The following is a 20009-nucleotide window of genomic DNA, read 5'->3' on the forward strand; positions in this document are numbered from 1 at the left end:
AGTATTTTGATGAATTTTGTGTTACATATGTTAGTTATGTTACTTGTTAGTATGATATTAAATGACATTGTAATACCCCGAATATCGGGTCATTGACTAAATTGAAAGAATTTGAAATTTAGGGATTAAATTGAATAAATGGTAAAGTATAAGAAATGATTTAGAATCTCTTTCTCCCAGTGTGCCCGTTCTCTCATAGCCAAAGATGAATTTCCTCCAAGTTGGGTTTTCCTTTAGTTTAATGGCTAGTTTTGAAACCTTAAGTGATATAGAGGTTTAAGGAAAGTTCAAAGATGCTTAAAACTAAGTGATTAGTGAATTGTTTGAGATTTAAGAAAATGAGTTTTTGAGTTATACGATGAAATATAAGTTTTTATTGAAGTTTAAAGGTATATTTGACTTGCCAAAGAGATAAATAAGAGATTTAATCAAAATTTAGGCAAAAATCGAGCTGAAAAATGGAAAATATGGGTAAGGGTATGGGTACTGGAAGAACAATACCGATACTATATGTTTAAATTTGAAGAAATACGATGAACAATATCGATACTAATGCAATTAGTATCGATAATGATGTGGGTATCGATACTAAGATAAAGGTATCGATACCATGGATTCCAGAATGCAAAAATGATATCGATACTAAAATGGAGTATCAGTACCATAGTATAGAACTATCGATACCATGGTAGGGGTACCGATACTATTAAGCCTGAAATTTTAAGATAGGATGAATTTTAATAGAAATTGAAAATAATAGTACTTTTTTAAGTATTATTAAAAGAATAAATGTTAGAAAGTATACTAACAATTGTATGATATGTGTAATAATGGATGCTTGTGTAGATCATAACCAAGCTCCAGAGTCAACCAAGAGAAAGGGCAAGGATAAAGTTGCCAAATAGCTGAGCATATCAAGTGACTACATTTATTTTATTTATATGAGATGAGGAAGACTCACAATAAGTCAACCTCGAATGTTTTTATTTAATGTATGTTTTACTGTATTTGATATATTATTATAATGTGTATGGAAATGATATTATGAATAAGGTTTAGAGTATGAACTGCTCTAAAATGAATGGATGAATATTGATATTGTTCAATGGTTATCGAGGGTACATTTAGGCATAAAAGGTGCCACTAATGAAAGTTAAATGCATAACGATGCATTTCGGCGTAAAAGGTGCCACTAATGAAAGTTAAATGCATAACGGTGCATTTCTGCATAAAAGATACCACTAATGAAAGTTAAATGCATAACGGTGCATTTCGACATAAAAGGTGTCACTCATGGTATTAATAAAAGGTAAATGACCATTTCGACACTTCGGTGCAGTTCATGTACTTTACATTTCTTATTTGACATATATTGGGCAAAATAAAAGATATTTGGGAAAAATATACAGAAAAATAGGTATTCTTGGCATACTAAGAATAATTTCGATAACTATATGAAAGAAACTTGGTTTAACTGAGATGGTTAAGTAATTTTTATGAAGTATACGATTTAGTTCATATTTCAATAGCCATGATATGCTTATGTATGAATTTCAGTTCATTTAAATTATTATGCCTCACTAAGTAAATACTTAGCGTTTTAATTTCACGCGTAGGTAAGAGCCAAGAATAGAAAAGTAAGGAGAGCCGTAGAGGTCATTAATCCAAGGTTGACTCATCAGTAACTGTAGGATATTCATGTTTCTTTTTGATAATTAGATGGCATGTATATGAACTTAAGAAAACGCTCTAGAATGTATTAAAGTTACAATTTTTGTAATATGTTTCAACGAATGTTTTATTATTGTACTAAAATGTTTTGTTTTATTTTCGAAACAAAATTTTTATTGGTTTTACAAATAAGTAAATGTTTTAAAAGTCATGTGACACCAATGACTTGTGTACGGAAACGTATACGGGAAATGAGTGTTATATTTATTGGTATCAGAGCTACAGGTTTAGCCGATTCTCGGTCGAGACTTGTGTACGGAAACGTATACGGGAAATGAGTGTTATATTTATTGGTATCAGAGCTACAGGTTTAGCCGATTCTCGGTCGAAATTGGGTTTATTTGAATTTAGAAAAAAGGTTATATGACATTAAGATTGTCAAGGTTACTGATATGGTTTGACTAGAGTGTGATTGATGTCACTCCTTACTAACTTTAGTGTTATTATTATGTATATCCTAGAAGACATCGGAATCTTTGAACTCGTGAAGAGCGGGGGAATAAAAAAATCAGAGAAGGAATGGGTAACAAAAGTTACGAGGCTAATAGTGAGCAGCCGATTCCATCTAAAAATGCTAGCGCACTGGCACATCAGGGTATGCCCGTGCTAGAGTTTGGAGCTTTTATGCAAACACTCGATGCCATCTTGACTCGGTTCCAACCTCCTCCACCTCCCCCTCCTCCTTCAGTACCGAGGATGTTGATTCCAAAAGAACTGAAGAGTTTAGGAGCACCTGAGTTCCGGGGAGAAGAGGATGAATGACCTATGGATGTTGACTTATGTCTAAATGATGTTATGGTAATGCTAGAAAGTCTTCACTGCTCGGATTCTGAAAAGTTGGGTGGAGATGTATCTTTACTTCGGGGATCAGCTCGAGTATGGTGGTCAAATACTATGATGTATGCACCGCCGGAACAAGTGACCTGACAGTTCTTCCTGGAGGAATTTAAGAACAAGTATGTTGGTGAGCAGTTTAGACGAGCAATGCTGCTAAAGTTTCTTAATTTGAAACAAGGTGATCGAGTAGTACATGAGTACGAGCCTAAATACAACAAGCTAAGCCGTTTTGCTACTAAGGTTGTTCTCAATCACAAGGCTTGACGTGATTGGTTTAATAAAGGTTTGAGGACAAAGTTGAAAGATATGATGTTGGCTTTAAACTTACCTACTTTGCAAGAAGTTATAAACTGAGTGATCGCTTATAAATGTATATGCTAAGGCAACCAAATCTGTGCAAGTATACACAATCAATGCAAGTAATATAGTAGTGAGAGAGTTATCATCTCCACAGAGATTGAAGGGCTTTTAAAAGATTGCTACAGCTAGGAATAGGTGTCACTAACTAATCAAAAGTATATAAGTCTAATGATATAAACAAGGAAAATATTCAATGGAAAATGGTATGAATAGATGGAAAAAAGTATAGTAGAGGCAAGAAAAATGGTAAAGTGAAGTGAACAGAAAAGTTTTGTCGAGGCAAGAAAAATATGCAATGGTTAACAAATAAAAGTTGTCAAGGCTAAAGTTATCAAAGCCCTGTAAATAGATTGGAAACCTCACACAATCAGACTTCTAACGGAGCACTTAGGTTGGTTTTGCTATGGCGAGAAGTTATTTTAAACTAAGAATGATTTGGTACGCTATGCTTAGGCTGCCCGATATGATTTCTAAGTATTTTAAGACGGTTGCTATGGAAATACAACTCAATGTTAACTACAACCCTTAGTTTGTCAGACTGTTGTTGTAACAATACCCCTCAGCCTGAACTATAGTCGTTGTCTATCCTACTCAAGCGTCTATCCCTTTTATTCGATTGAAACCCTCTCCTTATCTCTAAGGTAGGAAGGTTAGAACATCATTATCTCAGATCTATTCCATTGTTCATGTAGATCTATCTTAATTCTCTCGAATTTAAGAAACAATTTCTAGAAAAATGAAAATCTCTCGAAAAGCTCTTACAAGGTCTATAAATGTTTTGCCTAGGCACTAGGCAATATCTCGAAGCTCTTACAGTGTCAAGGCAAAATGTTAAACAGTGAACAAAACAACACTTAATAAAAACATACTTAATCATTCATTAACTGTAAAATAAAATATCATCCAAGCATTCCCAATATCAAATAAAACAGTTTATGGAATGGTTAACATTATCCCAAAAATATTCACTAAGTACAAGCCCTTAGAAAAATAAAACATGAAGAACAAGAGGAAGAAAAACTCCAATAACAGAGCTCTACCGTCACATCAGACAACCACCATGACTGCTCCAGCACACCAACCTCTCTCGAGGGTCTGACCGCTGCTTCAACGGATCCTGGTTATGGAGGGCACCAAGGACAGACGAGTGGGGAATGGTGGAAAAAATGATGTCACAACATCTTTTTTCCAAACCTAGGGTATTTTCTCTGTATGATTCTCCCCTCTGCCTCCTCTTTTTTGCAGCTGTGACTGGGTATTTATTAAGGGAATTTTCCTAGGGTTTCACATGATTAAATATTCCCTAAATACCCTTATTTTCTTGTCCAAGCTATAAATGGAAAAGCGGTTGGCTGTTGTCAGAATATTGGGGGCTTGATTACACGTGAGGTAGATTGGACAACTGGCCATGTGACGTCAGCAGTTCGTCAGATTCGTGTCAGACTTTCAACATAAATCTTGCCTCGACAAGAAAAATACATTCCTCACTATCTTCGTATTTTGTATTCCACTGGCCCTAGCAAATTAATTTGTTTCAGCAAATAAATTCTTCCTCATTCATTTCCTGCATCATCATAATCAATAAACAACCTTTCTCATCAGCAGCATCAGTTTAATCAAATAAATTTTACCTCAGCAAAACTTATCCACTACATGAAAATATGTCCTAAATGCAACTATATGCAGCTAAAATGCTACATCAATGGCTTTTAGACAATCAATAACTTAAGTAAAAAGACCTAAAATATAGTCCTTTTACGGAGTTATCACACCCCCAAACTTAAGCTATTGCTTGTCCTCAAGCAATGGATAATAAGAAGTATAGAAATTCATAGCCATGGCAAAGCAAAAAATTAGTACAATCATGTTGTTTAAAATTTCAGCCCTCAACAAAAAGTTTAACCTCAACATGGTATACTGTACGAGAAGTCAAGTACATTTCCTAGGTAGGTTTTTTTGTCGGTGTGTTTCCATGATTGTATAGTTGTCTATGCTTTAACGTAGTTAGAAAACTCATAAGTAAGAGCTTATGTTTTACCAAGGCATCGAATTATTCATCAAACATAGTTTCACTCGTATATTTTTTTCAACATGTAACTTCAACTCTTTTTTTTATACTTCAAGTGGAGTCAGCTCATCACACTACCATCCCACACTCTAAGTGAAAGGGAGCAAGCCTTCCACCCCCAAGCTAGTCAAGTAGAGTCATCCCGTGACTGCTTTCATTCACTCATATGCCGAGGTAACCATTTATTTAAGGGATTTTCCAGGTTATGTCATCGCACAGAGGAGTGTCCCTCTATAATTATGCTGAGGCATTTATTTGTAATTTAAAACAATTCAAAACATTAAGGAGTTTAATTTAGCCTTTCAAACATTTAATGCCACGACACGCAAAAAGTTATTTCCTAAATATTTTCTAAGCACCTTAAGCAGAGAAAACATACAATCGTGTTCAAAGACTCACAAAGAATCAAGTCCTAAGGTTGGTTCTAGCCTTCAACAGTCATGTAAAATAATTCTAGCTAGGTAATAAATTTTTCTTTCATCATTGGGAATCATCAACTTTTTCCAAAAATTATCCTAATGAAACTCATGCCATTACAACAAATATTTCAACCAATTATTATCAAAAATAAGAAGAAAAAAAACTAAGTATGGAGTACAACACCTCCCCCAAACTTGAGAGATGCATTGTCCTCAATGCATTAAGACTAAACTAAAGATGAAATGTAATGCAAGGTACCTTGACTAACATCTACTTTGATGGTGGTGGGGTTGTTTTGCACAGATTTCTCAAGTAGAGAAGTTCAAACTTGATTTGTTGTCCTCTGTAGGCGATGCTTGATCAGAGGTGTTACAATTTGCCGTGGCATTTGTGCAGATAGGTGGACATCATCAGTAATGTCATCATTTTTGCCAACACCAATTGAGTATTCTTTCTAAGTGGGTGCAGTATCCACAAGGGCTTTACTCTAGTCCACATGCTTGGGAGTCTGTTCTTCTAAAAACTCATATTAAAAATAAATAAAGAAATAAAGCAAAGAAAAACAGAAACACACAAAAATAATTTTTTATGACCAAAAAATAAATAATAAAAATAAATAGGGTTAAAGGGATACAAACTCCAAACATCCTGAATTGATATGGTAGTTTTGTCGCGTTCAGTCTGTTCTTCTAAAAACTAATATTAAAAATAAATAAAGAAATAAAGCAAAGAAAAACAGAAACACACAAAAATAATTTTTTATGACCAAAAAATAAAATATAATAAAATAAATAGGGTTAAAGGGATACAAACTCCAAACATCCTGAATTGATATGGTAGTTTTGTCGCGTTCGATCGAAGCACCAGTATAGACCAAAATGCCCCACACATATAACATTTCCACCTTCAAAATATTTGCCTTGGCAGTTCGTGTCTTTCACATCTGAATTATAGGACCTTTGCAGTAGTCATCTCTCCTTTAAAGTGCTCTCCGCATGAAGCTGAATCATAGTGGAATATGATCTCTTCGTTATGCTTCTTCAACCTTTGAGGGAAAGGTGGTGGGGGTTTTACTTCATCTTCTGCAGGTGGGGGTGAAACTTTTGCCGTGGCAATAGATTTTCCTCCATCAGCAGGATGACTTATTGAACTCTTGTCTTTTTCCTTCTCCTTAGGCAACTCATCTTGTTCAACAGTTTCAATTTGACTTTTAGATTCTTTATGTGTAATGTCGTGGTGGGAAATATCTTACTTCATCCCCCAAACTTATCTTCTAGATTAATTTGGGTTCCACTCCTCAGATTAAGTGCACTGCATTGCTCTTTTCCATGAGGCTTAGTGACCTCAGTATCACTAGAGAGGCTTCCTTGCGGGCGAGAATGTAATGTCGTGGCAATTTGACCCACTAGGTTTTCCAATGCTCTAAAAGATGAGCTATGACTTTGTAATAAAGCTGCCTGACTTTGTAAAAGTGTGCCTTGGCTTTTAATTTTTGAAGAGTGTTCGTACAACAAGGCTTTAGTTGAAGTCGTGAAATCTTTTGTCGAGGCCATAAAATCTTGCAATGAAACTTCGAGGAAATTTTTCCAGGGCATCTGTTGATGCTGAAAATTTGTAGGTTTAGAAATATTTTGTTGTGGTATATTAAGGTTGTATGCATGGTTTTTGTTGGTCTCTTGATTACGCCACAAAAAATTTGGATGTTGTTGCCATCTAGGATTGTATGTATTAGAGTAGGAGTTGTTGTAGCTTCTATTAAAATTGTCCACGAAATTAATGGACTCCTGATTTTCTGGGCATTCACTTTTATGATGGTTGCCGTGGCAAAAATTGCATGCTGAGTTGGTTACCTTGACTTCTTTCACCTCGCTGGAATGCTGCAAAAATTTCAACATGTTTGTTATGGAAGAAAGTTGGGTAGACACTGAATCCTTGTCATCAAGTTCAAATACCCCAGACACTTTCCTTCTGGTTCCAAGCCTTGTAGATGAGATTTGATAATCATTGTTGGCTATCCTATCAAGGATATTAAAGGCTTCCTAGGGTGATTTTTCAAGTAGATTACCATTCGACGAGGCATCCAACATCATACGAGTGGGTGTGTTGACTCTATTATAGAACATCACAACTTGAGTCAGTGGAATCCATGATTGGTGCACTTATGAAGAAAACTTTTGTATTGTTCCCAACACTCATACATAGAGTCTTTATCGCCTTGGAAAAATATGTTATGGAATTCCTAATATGGTTGTTCATATTGGGTGGATTATGCCATAGCAAAAATTGTTTGCACAAATCTACCCAAGACCTTATCGAGCCAGAATGTAGTCTATTAAGCCATGTCCTGGCATGATCTTTCAAAGAATATGGAAATAACTTTAATTTTAACACATCTTCATGCACACCTTGCTGTCGAAAGGAGTTACATACCTCTAAAAATACTCGAACATGTTGCCTTGCATCCTCATGAGGAGCACCAGCAAACTGTCCAATCAAGTCCAACATATCGAACATAACCGGTTTGAGTTCGAAGTGATTTGCCTAAATCTTGGGAGCTGTAATAACAGGCTTAAGGTCATCCAAGGTGGGAGCTAAGTAATCTCTAATAGTTCGTGGTCTCACAGCATTCATCGCATTTTTATTTGTCGTGACCTTTAATTCTTCAGGTTCCTCCACTTTATTTTGAACTTCGTATATAGCTTTTTGAGCTCCTTAAACATAACTTTTTTGACAGATTTTTTTTTCAATTTCAGGTTCAAAATGAGATAATGGTTCCTTGGGACTTCTACAAGTTATGCATCCGCACAATACCTGAAAAGGGTAAACAAAAATAGCGAATAAGTTCATAAAAATAAAATAAAAATGCAATAATAAAGAAATAAGATAATGATATAACAAAACTTTTAAAAACACCAATTGTCAATCCCCGATAACGGTGCCAAAAACTTGATCGCTTGTAAATGTATATGCTAAGGCAAGCAAATCTGTGCAAGTGTACACAATCGATGCAAGTAATCTAGTAGTGAGTGAGTTATCATCTCCATAGGGATTGGAGGGCTTTTAAAAGACTGCTACAGCTAGGAATATGTGTCACTAACTAATCCTAAGTATATAAGTCTAATGATATAAACAAGGAAAATATGCAATGGCAAATGGTATGAACAAATGAAAAAAAGTATGGTCGAGGCAAGAAAAATTATAAAGTGAAGTGAGCAGAAAGGTTTTATCGTGGCAAGAAAAATATGCAGAGGTAAACAAATAAAAGTTGTCAAGGCTAAATTTATCAAAACCCTGTAAATATATTGGAAACCTCACACAATCAGACTTTTAACGGAGCACTTAGGTTGGTTTTTCTATGGTGAGATGTTATTTTATACTAAGAATGATTTGGTACGCTATGCTTAGGCTGCCCGACAGGATTACTGAGTATTTTAAGACGGTTTCTATGGCAATACTTCTCAGCGTTAACTACAACCCTTGGTTTGTCAGACTGTTGTTGTAGTAATACCCTCAGCGTGAACTATAGTTTTTGTCTATCTTACTCAAGCGTCTATCCCTTTTAGTCGATTGAAACCCTCTCCTTATCTCTAAGGTAGGAAGTTTAGAACATCACCATCCCGAAACTATTTCATTATTCACGTAGATCTATCTTAATTCTCTCGAATCTAAGAATCAATTTCTAGAAAAATGAAAATCTCTCAAAAGCTCGTACAAGGTCTAGAAATCTTTTGCATAGGCACCAGGCAATATCTCGAAGCTCTTACATTTTCAAGGAAAAATGTTAAAATAGTGAACAAAACAACACTTAACAAAAACATACTGAAGCATTCATTAACGGTAAAATAAAATATCATCCAAGCATTCCCAACACCAAATAAAACATTTTATGGTGCGGTTAACATCATCCCAAAAATATTCATTAAGTACAAGCCCTTAGAAAAATAAAACATGAAGAACAAGAGGAAGAAAAACTCCCAGAATAGAGCTCTGTCGTGACATTAAACCACCACCATGACTGCTCCAGCGCACCAGCCTCTATCGAGGGCCTGACTGCAACTCCGATAAAGCCTAGCTATGGAGGGCACCAAGGACAGACGAGTGGGGAACGATGGAATAAAGGACGTCGCGACTGCCTTTTTCCAAACCTAGGGTATTTTCTCTGTATGATTCTCCCCTCTGCCTCCTCTTTTTGGCGGCTATGACTGGGTATTTATTAAGGGAATTTTCCTAGGGTTTCACATGATTAAATATTCCCTAAATACCCTTATTTTCTTATCTAAGCTATAAATGGAAAGGTGGTTGGCTGTTGTCAGAATCTTGGGGGCTTGATTGCACGTGAGGTAGATTGGACAACTGGCCATGTGACATCAGCAGTTCGTCAGATCCGCATCAAACTTACAAGATAAATCTTGCCTCGGTAAGAAAAATATGTTCATCAATGTCTTCGTCTTATGTGTTCTATTGGCCCTAGCAAATTAATTTGTTTCGGTAAATAAATTCTTCCTCAGTCATTTACTGCATCATCATAGTCAGCAAACAACCTTTCTCATCAGCAACATCAATTTAATCAAATAAACTTTTCCTCGACAAAACTTATTCACCAAGGCTATTAAAAGAGCTCAAGAGGAGACCCTAGCAGCGGAATAGAGTATGCATACGGGGAAAAGGGTTGGAACGCCTTTAGCTCCCCATCATTCTAAGAGAGGCAATGGCTCAAGTTACAGATATACTGATAGAGATGGTTATGATGCAGCTTTACAGAAAACTAAGTAATCCCAGTCTTTTGCTGCTAGCTCAGGTAGAGAATTTGTAGAGAGAACTCTATGTCAGACATGTGGTAAATTACAATATGGAGTATGCAGATTTCTCAGAGGAGCTTGTTTCCAGTGTTGTGAGATTGGTCACTTTGCCTGAACTGTCCTAAGAAATCCGAGGATAATTTGGCATAATCTGTGAGATTTGTGGCAGCTTCTAATAAAAGCAGTGGAAGAGGTAGATCCAAAGGATAATCTAAATCATTATCGCGACAAGAGACTCAGGGAGTCGCCAGAATTTACAACATTAAGACCAATGAGGATCGGGATGACCCTGAGATCATCACAGGTTATTCCATCCTTTTGATGAACATGTGTTTGTTTTAGTTGACCCTGGTTCTACACACTCATACATTAGTACAAAGTTGGTTAGAGCTAGAGAAATTTCTTTAGAACTAATTGTTAGTGAGATAATAGCGGTAAACCCTATGGGCCACAGTGCGAGAGTAACTCGAGTATGTAGAAAATGCCCGTTAAAGATTCAAGGGATTGTGTTCCCAAAAAACTTAATGGAGTTGCCTTTCAATGAGTTTGATATCATTTTGGGCATGGATTGGTTGTCTCCACATCATGGGTGGGTTGATTGTCTCATGAAGCGATTATTTTTTAAGGATGTGGAAGGCTCCAAATTAGTAGTGATCGACGAAAAGGCGAAATCACCATCCAATGTGATATCAGCCATGACTGCAAGAAAAATGATGACAAAAGGGTGTATAACTTTCCTAGCTAACGTGATAGACACTCGAGTAGCGGAAGTGAGAGTAGATAATATTCCCACGATTAGGGAGTTTTCAAATGTTTTTCCTGAGGAGTTACCGGGATTACCTCTAGATCGCGAGGTGGAATTTCAGATTGAGGTTTACCCAGGTACCGAACCTGTTTCTATGGCTTCATATCCAATGACTCCAATGGAGTTAAGAGAATTAAAAGCCCAATTGCAAGAGCTACTTGATAAGGGATTTGTGAGACTGGGTGTTTCTCATTGGGGAGCACCTGTGCTTTTTGTGTAAAAGAAGGACGGATCTATGCGATTATGTATCGACTACCATCAGTTAAATAAAGTAACGATAAAGAATAAATATCCTCTTCCGAGGATTGATGATCTGTTTGATCAACTGAAAGGCACAGCAGTGTTCTCTAAAATAGACCTGAGGTCGGGGTACCACCAATTAAAGATAAAAGATTATGATATTTCAAAGATGGCTTTTTGGACTCGATATGAACACTCCGAATGTGTGGTGATGCCATTTGGATTGAATAATGCTTCTGCAACATTTATGGACTTGATAAACCGAGTATTCCAACCTTACATGGATCAATTTGTGGTGGTCTTTATAGATGATATTTTGGTATATTCCAAGTCAAGAGATGAACATAATGCTCATCTTCGAGTGGTTCTTCAGACACTTCGAGATAATAATTTGTATGCCAAATTATCCAAGTGCAAATTTTGGTTAACTCAGATTGCTTTCCTTGGTCATATAGTCTCCGCAGAAGGCATAAGAGTATATCCAAAAAAAAATCAAGCTATAGTGGATTGGCAAACCCTAAATAATGTTTCTAAAGTTTAAAGTTTTTTGGGGCTTGCTGGTTATTATAGACGATTCGTGAAGAACTTCTAAATGTTAGCTTCACCGCTAACTAAGTTGTTTAGCTTCACCGCTAACTAAGTTGTTATGGAAAGATGTGCCTTTTGTTTGGTCGGAGAAATGTCAAGAAAGTTTTGAAATGTTAAAGAGAATCGTAACAGAGGCCCCAGTGCTCGTATAACCTGAGTCGGGTAACGACTATGTAGTCTTTAGTGATTCATCTCATAATGGGTTGGTATGTGTGCTTATGCAAGATAGAAAAGTTGTGGCTTACGCCTTAAGATAGCTAAAGAATCATGAGATAAATTACCCAACACATGACTTGGAATTGGTAGCGGTCGTTTTTGCATTGAAAATTTGGCATCATTATCTGTACAGTGAGCGGTGCCATATTTATACGGATCACAAGAGTCTAAAGCACTTACTGACTCAGAAAGAACTGAATTTCAACAGATAATATGGATCGAGCTTTTAAAAGATTATGATTTGATCATCTATTATCATCCAGGAAAATCTAATGTAGTAGTTAATGCACTTAGTTGAAAGACTTTTGCAGCTATACATGCTTTGAATGAGTGTATGTATTTAAAGGAAGATGATGCCTTGATTGTTGAACTTAAGTTAAAGTCGATGCTTTTGGATCGGGTAAAAGAGCTGTAAGGTCAATATGAGAAATGATTGGCAAGAATTGTGCAAATAGAAAAAGATGAGGCTAAAGACTTCGAGCTAAGAAGTGAAGGAAGATATTCTTTCCGAGGCACATTATAGTCCTTTGACTATGCATCCAGGAAGGAATAAAATGTATCAGGATATGAAGAGTTGTTTCTGGTGGCCTGGCATGAAAAGAGTTGCATCGGAGTTTGTTGCAAAATGTTTGACATGTCAGCAAGTGAAAGATGAACATCAAGTGCTTTCCGGATTGCTACAACCGATATCCATTCTTGAGTGGAAGTGGGAACAAGTTACAATGGATTTTGTTTCGAGGTTACCTATGTCACAAGGTAAAAAGGACTCGATATAGGTAATTGTGGATAGATTGACCAAGACAACTCACTTTATTCCAGTTCGGGTAGATTACTCAATGGATAAATATACAAAATTGTATATAAAAGAGATAGTTCGACTACATGGAGTGCCTATATCGATAGTGTCTGATACCCAAGGTTTACTTCAAGATTATAGAAGTCCTTGCATGAGGCATTAGGTACTCGATTGAATTTCAGCACATCATTTCATCCTCAAACAGATGGGCAGTAAGAATGAACTATTCAGATATTAGAGGACATGCTAAGGGAAAGTGTGATTGAGTTTAAAGAACCATGTGAAAGGTATTTGCCTTTAGCGAAATTTGCTTATAATAACAGTTATCAACCGAGTATTAAGATGACCCCATATGAAGCTTTGTATGGGAGAAAGCGTCGAATACCATTAAATTGGTTTGAACTCAAAGATCGAGACCTAGTTGGCCCGGATTTGATGAAAGAAATGGAAGAGAAAGTGATAATTATCCAGGATAATCTAAAGATAGCCTCCAATCGACAAAAGCCTTCTGCTAATTTAAAAAGAAAAGAAATTGAATTTCAAGTGAGAGACAATGTATTTCTGAAGGTACCGCCTTGGAAGAAAGTAGAGATTTGGGCGCAAAGGAAAACTGAGTCCGAGATTCATTGGACCTTATGAGATTTTGAAAATGGTCAGACCAGTAGCATATCAATTAGCTTTTCCTCCTGATATGGACAATATCCATAATATTTTTCATGTGTTGATGCTCAGAAGGTACCGATCAGATCCATCCCATATTATCACACCAGAAGAAATAGAGATCCGACCAGATCTGATTTACGAGGAAGAACCAGTGTGGATCTTGGCTTGAGAAAACAAAGAACTGCGTAACAAGAAGATTCCTCTAGTTAAAGTACTTTGGTAAAACCATAAGGTAGAAAAAACCACTTAGGAAAAAGAGGAGGACATGAGGAAACAGTTTCCACACCTCTTCATATAAGGTATTTTTTAAAATTCGAGGATGAATTTTCTTAAGGGGAGAATTTTAATAACCTGAATATTGAGTCAATGACTAAATTGAAAGAATTTGAAATTTGAGGGATTAAATTGAATAAATGGTAAAGTATAAGAAATGATTTAGAATTTGTGTGTAAGACCAATTAGTAAGAATGGAAGAATTGAAGGGGCATTTTGGTCTTTTAGAGGAGAGATGGATTTAAAATTATTTTAAATAGGATATTTAATAAGAGGAAAAAGGGGAAAGTTAAAAAAGAAGCCAAGTTATCTTCTCTTCTCCTTCTCCCCGTGTGCCCGTTCTCTCCATAGCCAAAGGTGAGTTTCCACCAAGTTGGTTTTTCCTTTAGTTTAATGGCTGGTTTTGAAACCTTAAGTGTTATAAAGGTTTAAGGAAAGTTCAAGGATGCTTAAAACTAAGTTCAAGGATGCTTAAAACTAAGTGATTAGTGAATTATTTGAGATTTAAGAAAATGGGTTTTTGAGTGATAAGATGAAATATGAGTTTTTATTTAAGTTTAAAGGTATATTTAACTTGCCAAATAGATAAATAAGAGATTTAATCGAAATTTGAGTAAAAATCAAGCTGAAAAATGTAAAATCTGGGTAAGGGTATCAGTATTGGAAGATCAGTACCCATAATATAAGTTTAAATTTGAAGAAATACAATGAACAATATTGATACTGATGCAATTAGTATCGATACTGATGTGGGTATCGATACTAAGATAAAGGTATCAATACCATGGATTCCAAAATGCAGAAATGACATCGATACTGAAAGGGAGTATCAATACCATGGTATAGAAGTATCGATACCATGGTAGGGGAACCGATGCTATTAAGCCTGGAATTTTAAGATATGACGAATTTTAATAGAAATTAAAAATAATAGTACTTTTTAAGTATTATTAAAAGAATAAATGTTAGAAAGTATACTAACAATTGTATGATATGTGTAATAATGGATGCGTGTGTAGATCATAACCAAACTCCAGAGTCAAGCAAGAAAAAAGGCAAAGATAAAGTTGTCAAATAGCTGGGCATATCAAGTGAGTGCATTTATTTTATTTATATTAGATGAGGAAGACTCGCAATGAGTCAACCTCGAATGTTTTGATTTAATGTATGTTTTACATCGGTTCAGATGCAAAGTAACCATAGAAGTAGTTTGTTTTCTATCCCTCAAATAATTTATTTGATAGGCTCTGCTTATCACGTCATTCATTGTCTTAACAAATAAGATCTATAAATTTTAATTCATAAATTTTAATTCATAAATTTTAAAATAACTTCTACTTCTACTTCTTATTTATGTATAAGAAAGATATGAAGATTTGCTTTAAAAAATAAAATTAACAAATATTATTAGTTGATATTATAGATGACATGATATGTGAAATTGATCTAATAATTTTTACTTACTCACATAAATAGAAGATCAAAATCCAAAATTAAAGCGAGAGAGCAAAATTAAAAAAAGAAAGAGAGAAAAAAGAAGCAAGCTAGCAAGTAGCCTCCAAGACTCAGCAACATTTACTTTTTTTTTTTTTTGAATTCTGTAATTGTTACCAACTGTAACAACTGAACCAATGCCCATCGTTGGATCCACATAAGAACTCAAAGCGCTATAAAACAAATGAAACTACAGTGAGGGATCCGAATTTTGAACGACGAAGATCCAAAATGACGGATCCAAATCTGAATCTGCAAGTATCGGGTTGGGAGGAATAAGAGAGAGGCTCGAAAGATCGAGGGTGATCTCGATGTTAAACTCTCTTCTTATGCTCGGTGCTAGGTTCACCCAAGGAGGTTTGCTCTTTTACTGCTACAGTCTTCTTTTTTTATTATTTCCAGAATTCTGTTTCGAATGTTTGTTGTTTTGTGTTATTTAGTTGCATTTTGATATTCTTTTGGTAGATTACTGAAATTCCGAGTAAATCTGTTTAAAAACAGAACAAACTCTACTGGTTTAATAGCTTGGGTTTCTTTTCATACCGGAGAGCATATTTTCCGTTATTTGTATTTAGGAATAAATAGCCTTATGAATCTGGTTAGATTTCCTTTTTTTCCGCCTTTTTAATGATATGTACTCACGTTTAGCTTATCTAGAGACTTAGCTCGCCAACGGTTTGTTCAAGTAGGTCATGGAAGTCTATGGAAATGGAAATTCAATCATTGCTTGAGAAGCTACTGGACACAAATGATTCCATGAGTAGATGTGCTGCATCTGCTGCTTCAACTGCGTCGGTCACCCAGAAGCTTGCAAGGCATAGAGACATACTACATGAGTTTACTCAGGTTTGTTTGTTGACTACGATGTAATTTTTATCTTGACTTGTTATTTGAACTCGGGTTTCTATGTTTGATTATCAAGAATTTAATACTAGCAATTTCATATGGTTCTCTAGGAACTTTAGAGTTTGAACTCTTTACATAATCTGTTTTGTTGTTTATTTGGTCTGAATTCTACTTGGGAACTTAGAGGGAAAAAAGAAGTTACATGGACAAATGGGGATGTATAAAACCCTTTCCATGTACATGAAAAATTGATGCGGGGAAAACAGGTGGTTCTCCGGCGTGTTGAAATTTGCAGGTAGAATTGCCCTTATCTCCTCTCTTCTTGAACTGTGAGAGGAGCGGAAGAAAAGTGGCGCTAACGCTGGTAGCAGGACATATTTAGTTAATCCTCAAATTCATTAATTCCTTCTCAATTTCTGAAAAATAATAGATGTCTTATTCACACTGTATACATTCATCGGTTGTACCTTGGTTATATATCAAACTAACCCCAAATACATTCATTCACACAATTTCTGCTTTTAGACCGTCACTGTCTTTATTTGATACCTTGGTTCGTTGCACTGTATATTGATGCATCAATGTTCCATGGATTACCCATTTGGAAAAGTTTATTACTATTTCCATCCTTCTGAATTAATGGTACATTTTTGCTAGGAGTTTAGAAGAATCAAGGGAAACATAAACTCAATGAGGGAACATGCAGAGCTTCTGAGTTCTGTCAGAGATAATAATAATGAGTATAAGGTAGTCATATGATTTAATTTCTTGGCTTTGTCACTCCCATTTCCAATACTATGTTGTTTCCCAAAGTTCACCAACTTTCCATCATGCAGGCATCTGGGAGTATGTCACCAAGAATACAATTACTCAGAGAGCGAGCTGCAATCCATGGAAGCATTGCTCATGTAAGATTTAATTATTCTTTTATTAATGTTTATCATGGCGTAAGCTTTATCAAAAGACCTCCTTCTGTTTTCTACTGCAATGTGTTCTATATTACTATTTTGCAATTCTTCAAATGGTTTTGGATTAGCTGTGCAACAAACATACATGTTATAAACAGAACAAACAGATAAACCTGTTGGTCAGAAAACTAAAGCAAGTGCCTGGTTTGTAGAACCCAAAAACCTTAGTAATCGAAATCATCGTTGTCAAATATCCGTGGTCTAGTTGCAATTCAAATCTAGTTTACTAAAAACCAACTCAATGCTTTGAAAAAGAAAACCATTTTTTATATGAGATACATGAACCTAGAATCATTCTCCTACAAATAATACAAGTTCAAAATATATAAGCTAAAATAACAAAGCCCCATTTCCAAGTTTGTCTACAAGAAGCATTTCTATAGCTTAGATGACAGTGTTCCATCAGTTTGTTTTTGGTTGCTTAATGATGTATACCCGTTTACCTCCTAATCATCAGTGACAAATACATCCTTGATTGCTTTCTTGCAATTGAAGGATCTGGGTTTAAAATTGAAACACTATGCAAGTGACCCGTGTCTAATGAAAATTGAATCTGTTGGTGCTGTTACCTGCTTACACAAGTCGTTCATAGTTGGGGATTGATGGGATCTTATTGCATACCAGCAGTGAGGCTGTGGATTTAGGTACTCCTCTTTTAACAGAAGGGATTGATGTGTGACATGCAGAATAAACTTTACAGTAAGGTGGCGTTTGGTTTGCTGGAATGTTTATGAGGGAATTAAAATCTGTGAAGAATTGAAATATGTAGGAATTGGAATCTGAATCTTAAACTTGTTTGGTTGGCAGGAAATTGAATTAGAATCCAATTTCATATTTTGTTTGGTTCGTAGACATGTCAGATGAATTTGATTTCAGTAATGTAAAATGACAGAATCGCCCTTCTTATTTTTTTGCTTAATTTTAGTTTGTTTTATAACTTACATGTAGTAATATATTATAAAAATTTAAAAAAAATTTAAATTTTCATTTTATTGATTGATTATTCATTTCAATAAATTATAAAAATCATACTAATAAACATCATAAGTTAAAATCATCCCAATTAGGGATGACCATGGGTCGGGTTGGGTCAAGTTTTTGGTCCATCCGACCCGACCCGAGAACAAGAGATCCTCCACCCGAGACCCGACCCGACCCGATCCGAATATATGAATTAGAAACTCGACCCGAAATAATAAAAAAAATTATTTTTATTCAATAAAAGCAGTGACTTAATTGAAAAAAATATATATATAGAGGGGTATTATTGTAATTATTCCTAAATATATAAGGTAAAATTATTTTTTTTTTCAGGTCGGATCGGGTATTTTTCACCCTAAACCCGACCCGAATATCACACTTAAAAAAACCCAACCCGAATATCAAACTTAAAAAAACTCGACCTGAACCATAAAATTATAAAAAAAACCCGGCTCGATCCTGAAATTTTTTGAAAAAAATCCGACCCAACCTGAATATCACACTTATAAAAACCCAACCCAACCCGAATATCAAACTTTAAAAAGCCCGACCCGAACTCGATTTTTTTTTAAAAATCCGACAGATCTCGAAATTTTAAAAAAATCCGACCCGAATACTAAAAGATTGATGAGGGTAGTATGGTCAAATTTCACATTCTCTCCTCCAAAGGATTTCAATTCCAACATGTTATTGATGTAATTTACTTTCCCTTCCTTAATGGAATTGGATTCCAATTCCCTTTTGAAAACTTGAACCAAACATGGGAAAGTGGTGAAATTGGATTCCAATTCTCCCATAATTCCAAGGGATTTCAACGAACCAAACGCCACCTAACTGTTCGTTTCATAATATATATATATTGCTATCTTTAATGCCTTGCTACTGTTGGGAATCGATCTCATGCCTTGCTAGCTTCAGTGCCTTGTTACAGAATAGCTTGTATTATTATTCGCTAGTTTTTCCTTCCCTATTTGTCAAGAGATTGTTTAGTTCCATTTTTCTAACCTGTATGTTTGCTTTCTGTAGATAGATGGCGTGATTAATCAAGCTCAAAGTACAAGAGCAGTGTTGGGCTCTCAAAGAGCTTTGTTCGGAGATGTTCAAGGGAAAATAAAAGTTCTAAGTGACAAGTTCCCTGTTATCCGTGGCTTGCTTTGTACTTCCATGATGTGTCTTCATTAATCATTACTGCGCTTTTATTCTGTATACCATCTTTTTGGACTAATGGTCTCCCCTTCTATAAGAAATTTTGTCCTCGAAATTTACCTTATGAGAATAGTTGAGGAAACTGAGTCTCCATAGACTCTAATGTCTCCCAAGTAGCTTCAGAGGGACCTCGGCCATTAAAATACACTTATTTCGAAGAACTCTCTCAACTCTTTGTAAGATCTGAACAGACTCCTCATCATATGACAAATCAAGTCTCAACTCTACCTCTTCAACCTGAATGATGTGACCCGGATCTGGACGGTATCGCCTCAACATTGATACATGAAAGACATCATGAATACGACTGAGGTCAGGAGGGAACTCAAGCTGATATGCAACAGGTCTTACCCTCTTCAATATACGAAATGGTCCAATAAATCTTGGACTCAATTTACCTTTATGCCCGAATCTCAATACTTTCTTCCAGGGTGATACTTTTAAAAAGACATGATCTCCAACTTCAAACTGAATATCTTTACTCCTCTGATCTGCATAAGACTTATGTATATCAAATGCCTCTTTCAGAAGGTCACGGATCAATTTGACTGTTTCATCCGTCTCGCGTATTAACTCAGGTCCCAACGTCTTCCTTTCACGTAACTCAGTCTAACAAATCGGGGTGCAACATCTACGCCCATAGAGTGCTTCATAGGGTGCCATACGAATGCTGGTCTGATAACTGTTATTGTATGCAAATTCAGTCAACGACAAAAAG

At 35.7% G+C, this 20009-nt stretch overlaps 1 protein-coding gene across 1 annotated transcript; it reads left to right on the forward strand.

Annotated features, from left to right (window-relative positions):
* Positions 1-10739: 10739 nt before the first annotated feature.
* On the forward strand, positions 10740-19267 carry LOC120173993 (Golgi SNAP receptor complex member 1-2-like). Its single transcript, XM_039181000.1, has 6 exons — positions 10740-11097; positions 15634-15647; positions 15948-16136; positions 16794-16883; positions 16973-17044; positions 19112-19267. The coding sequence occupies exons 1-6, from the start codon at positions 10740-10742 to the stop codon at positions 19265-19267; spliced, it is 879 nt and encodes a 292-aa protein (XP_039036931.1).
* The last annotated feature ends 742 nt before the right edge of the window (positions 19268-20009 follow it).

The sequence above is a fragment of the Hibiscus syriacus genome, unplaced genomic scaffold (genome assembly GCF_006381635.1).
Source record: "Hibiscus syriacus cultivar Baekdansim isolate YM2019G1 unplaced genomic scaffold, ASM638163v2 tig00111996_pilon, whole genome shotgun sequence".
Taxonomy (NCBI): domain Eukaryota; kingdom Viridiplantae; phylum Streptophyta; class Magnoliopsida; order Malvales; family Malvaceae; genus Hibiscus; species Hibiscus syriacus.

Bases quoted from the DNA above. Each gene is read 5' to 3' on its own strand.
- LOC120173993 (XM_039181000.1), top strand. From the start codon at position 10,740: ATGGAGTTGCCTTTCAATGAGTTTGATATCATTTTGGGCATGGATTGG. The intron at 16,884-16,972 runs GTAGTCATATGA...TCCATCATGCAG, and splicing joins ATAATAATAATGAGTATAAG to GCATCTGGGAGTATGTCACC. The intron at 17,045-19,111 runs GTAAGATTTAAT...TGCTTTCTGTAG, and splicing joins TCCATGGAAGCATTGCTCAT to ATAGATGGCGTGATTAATCA.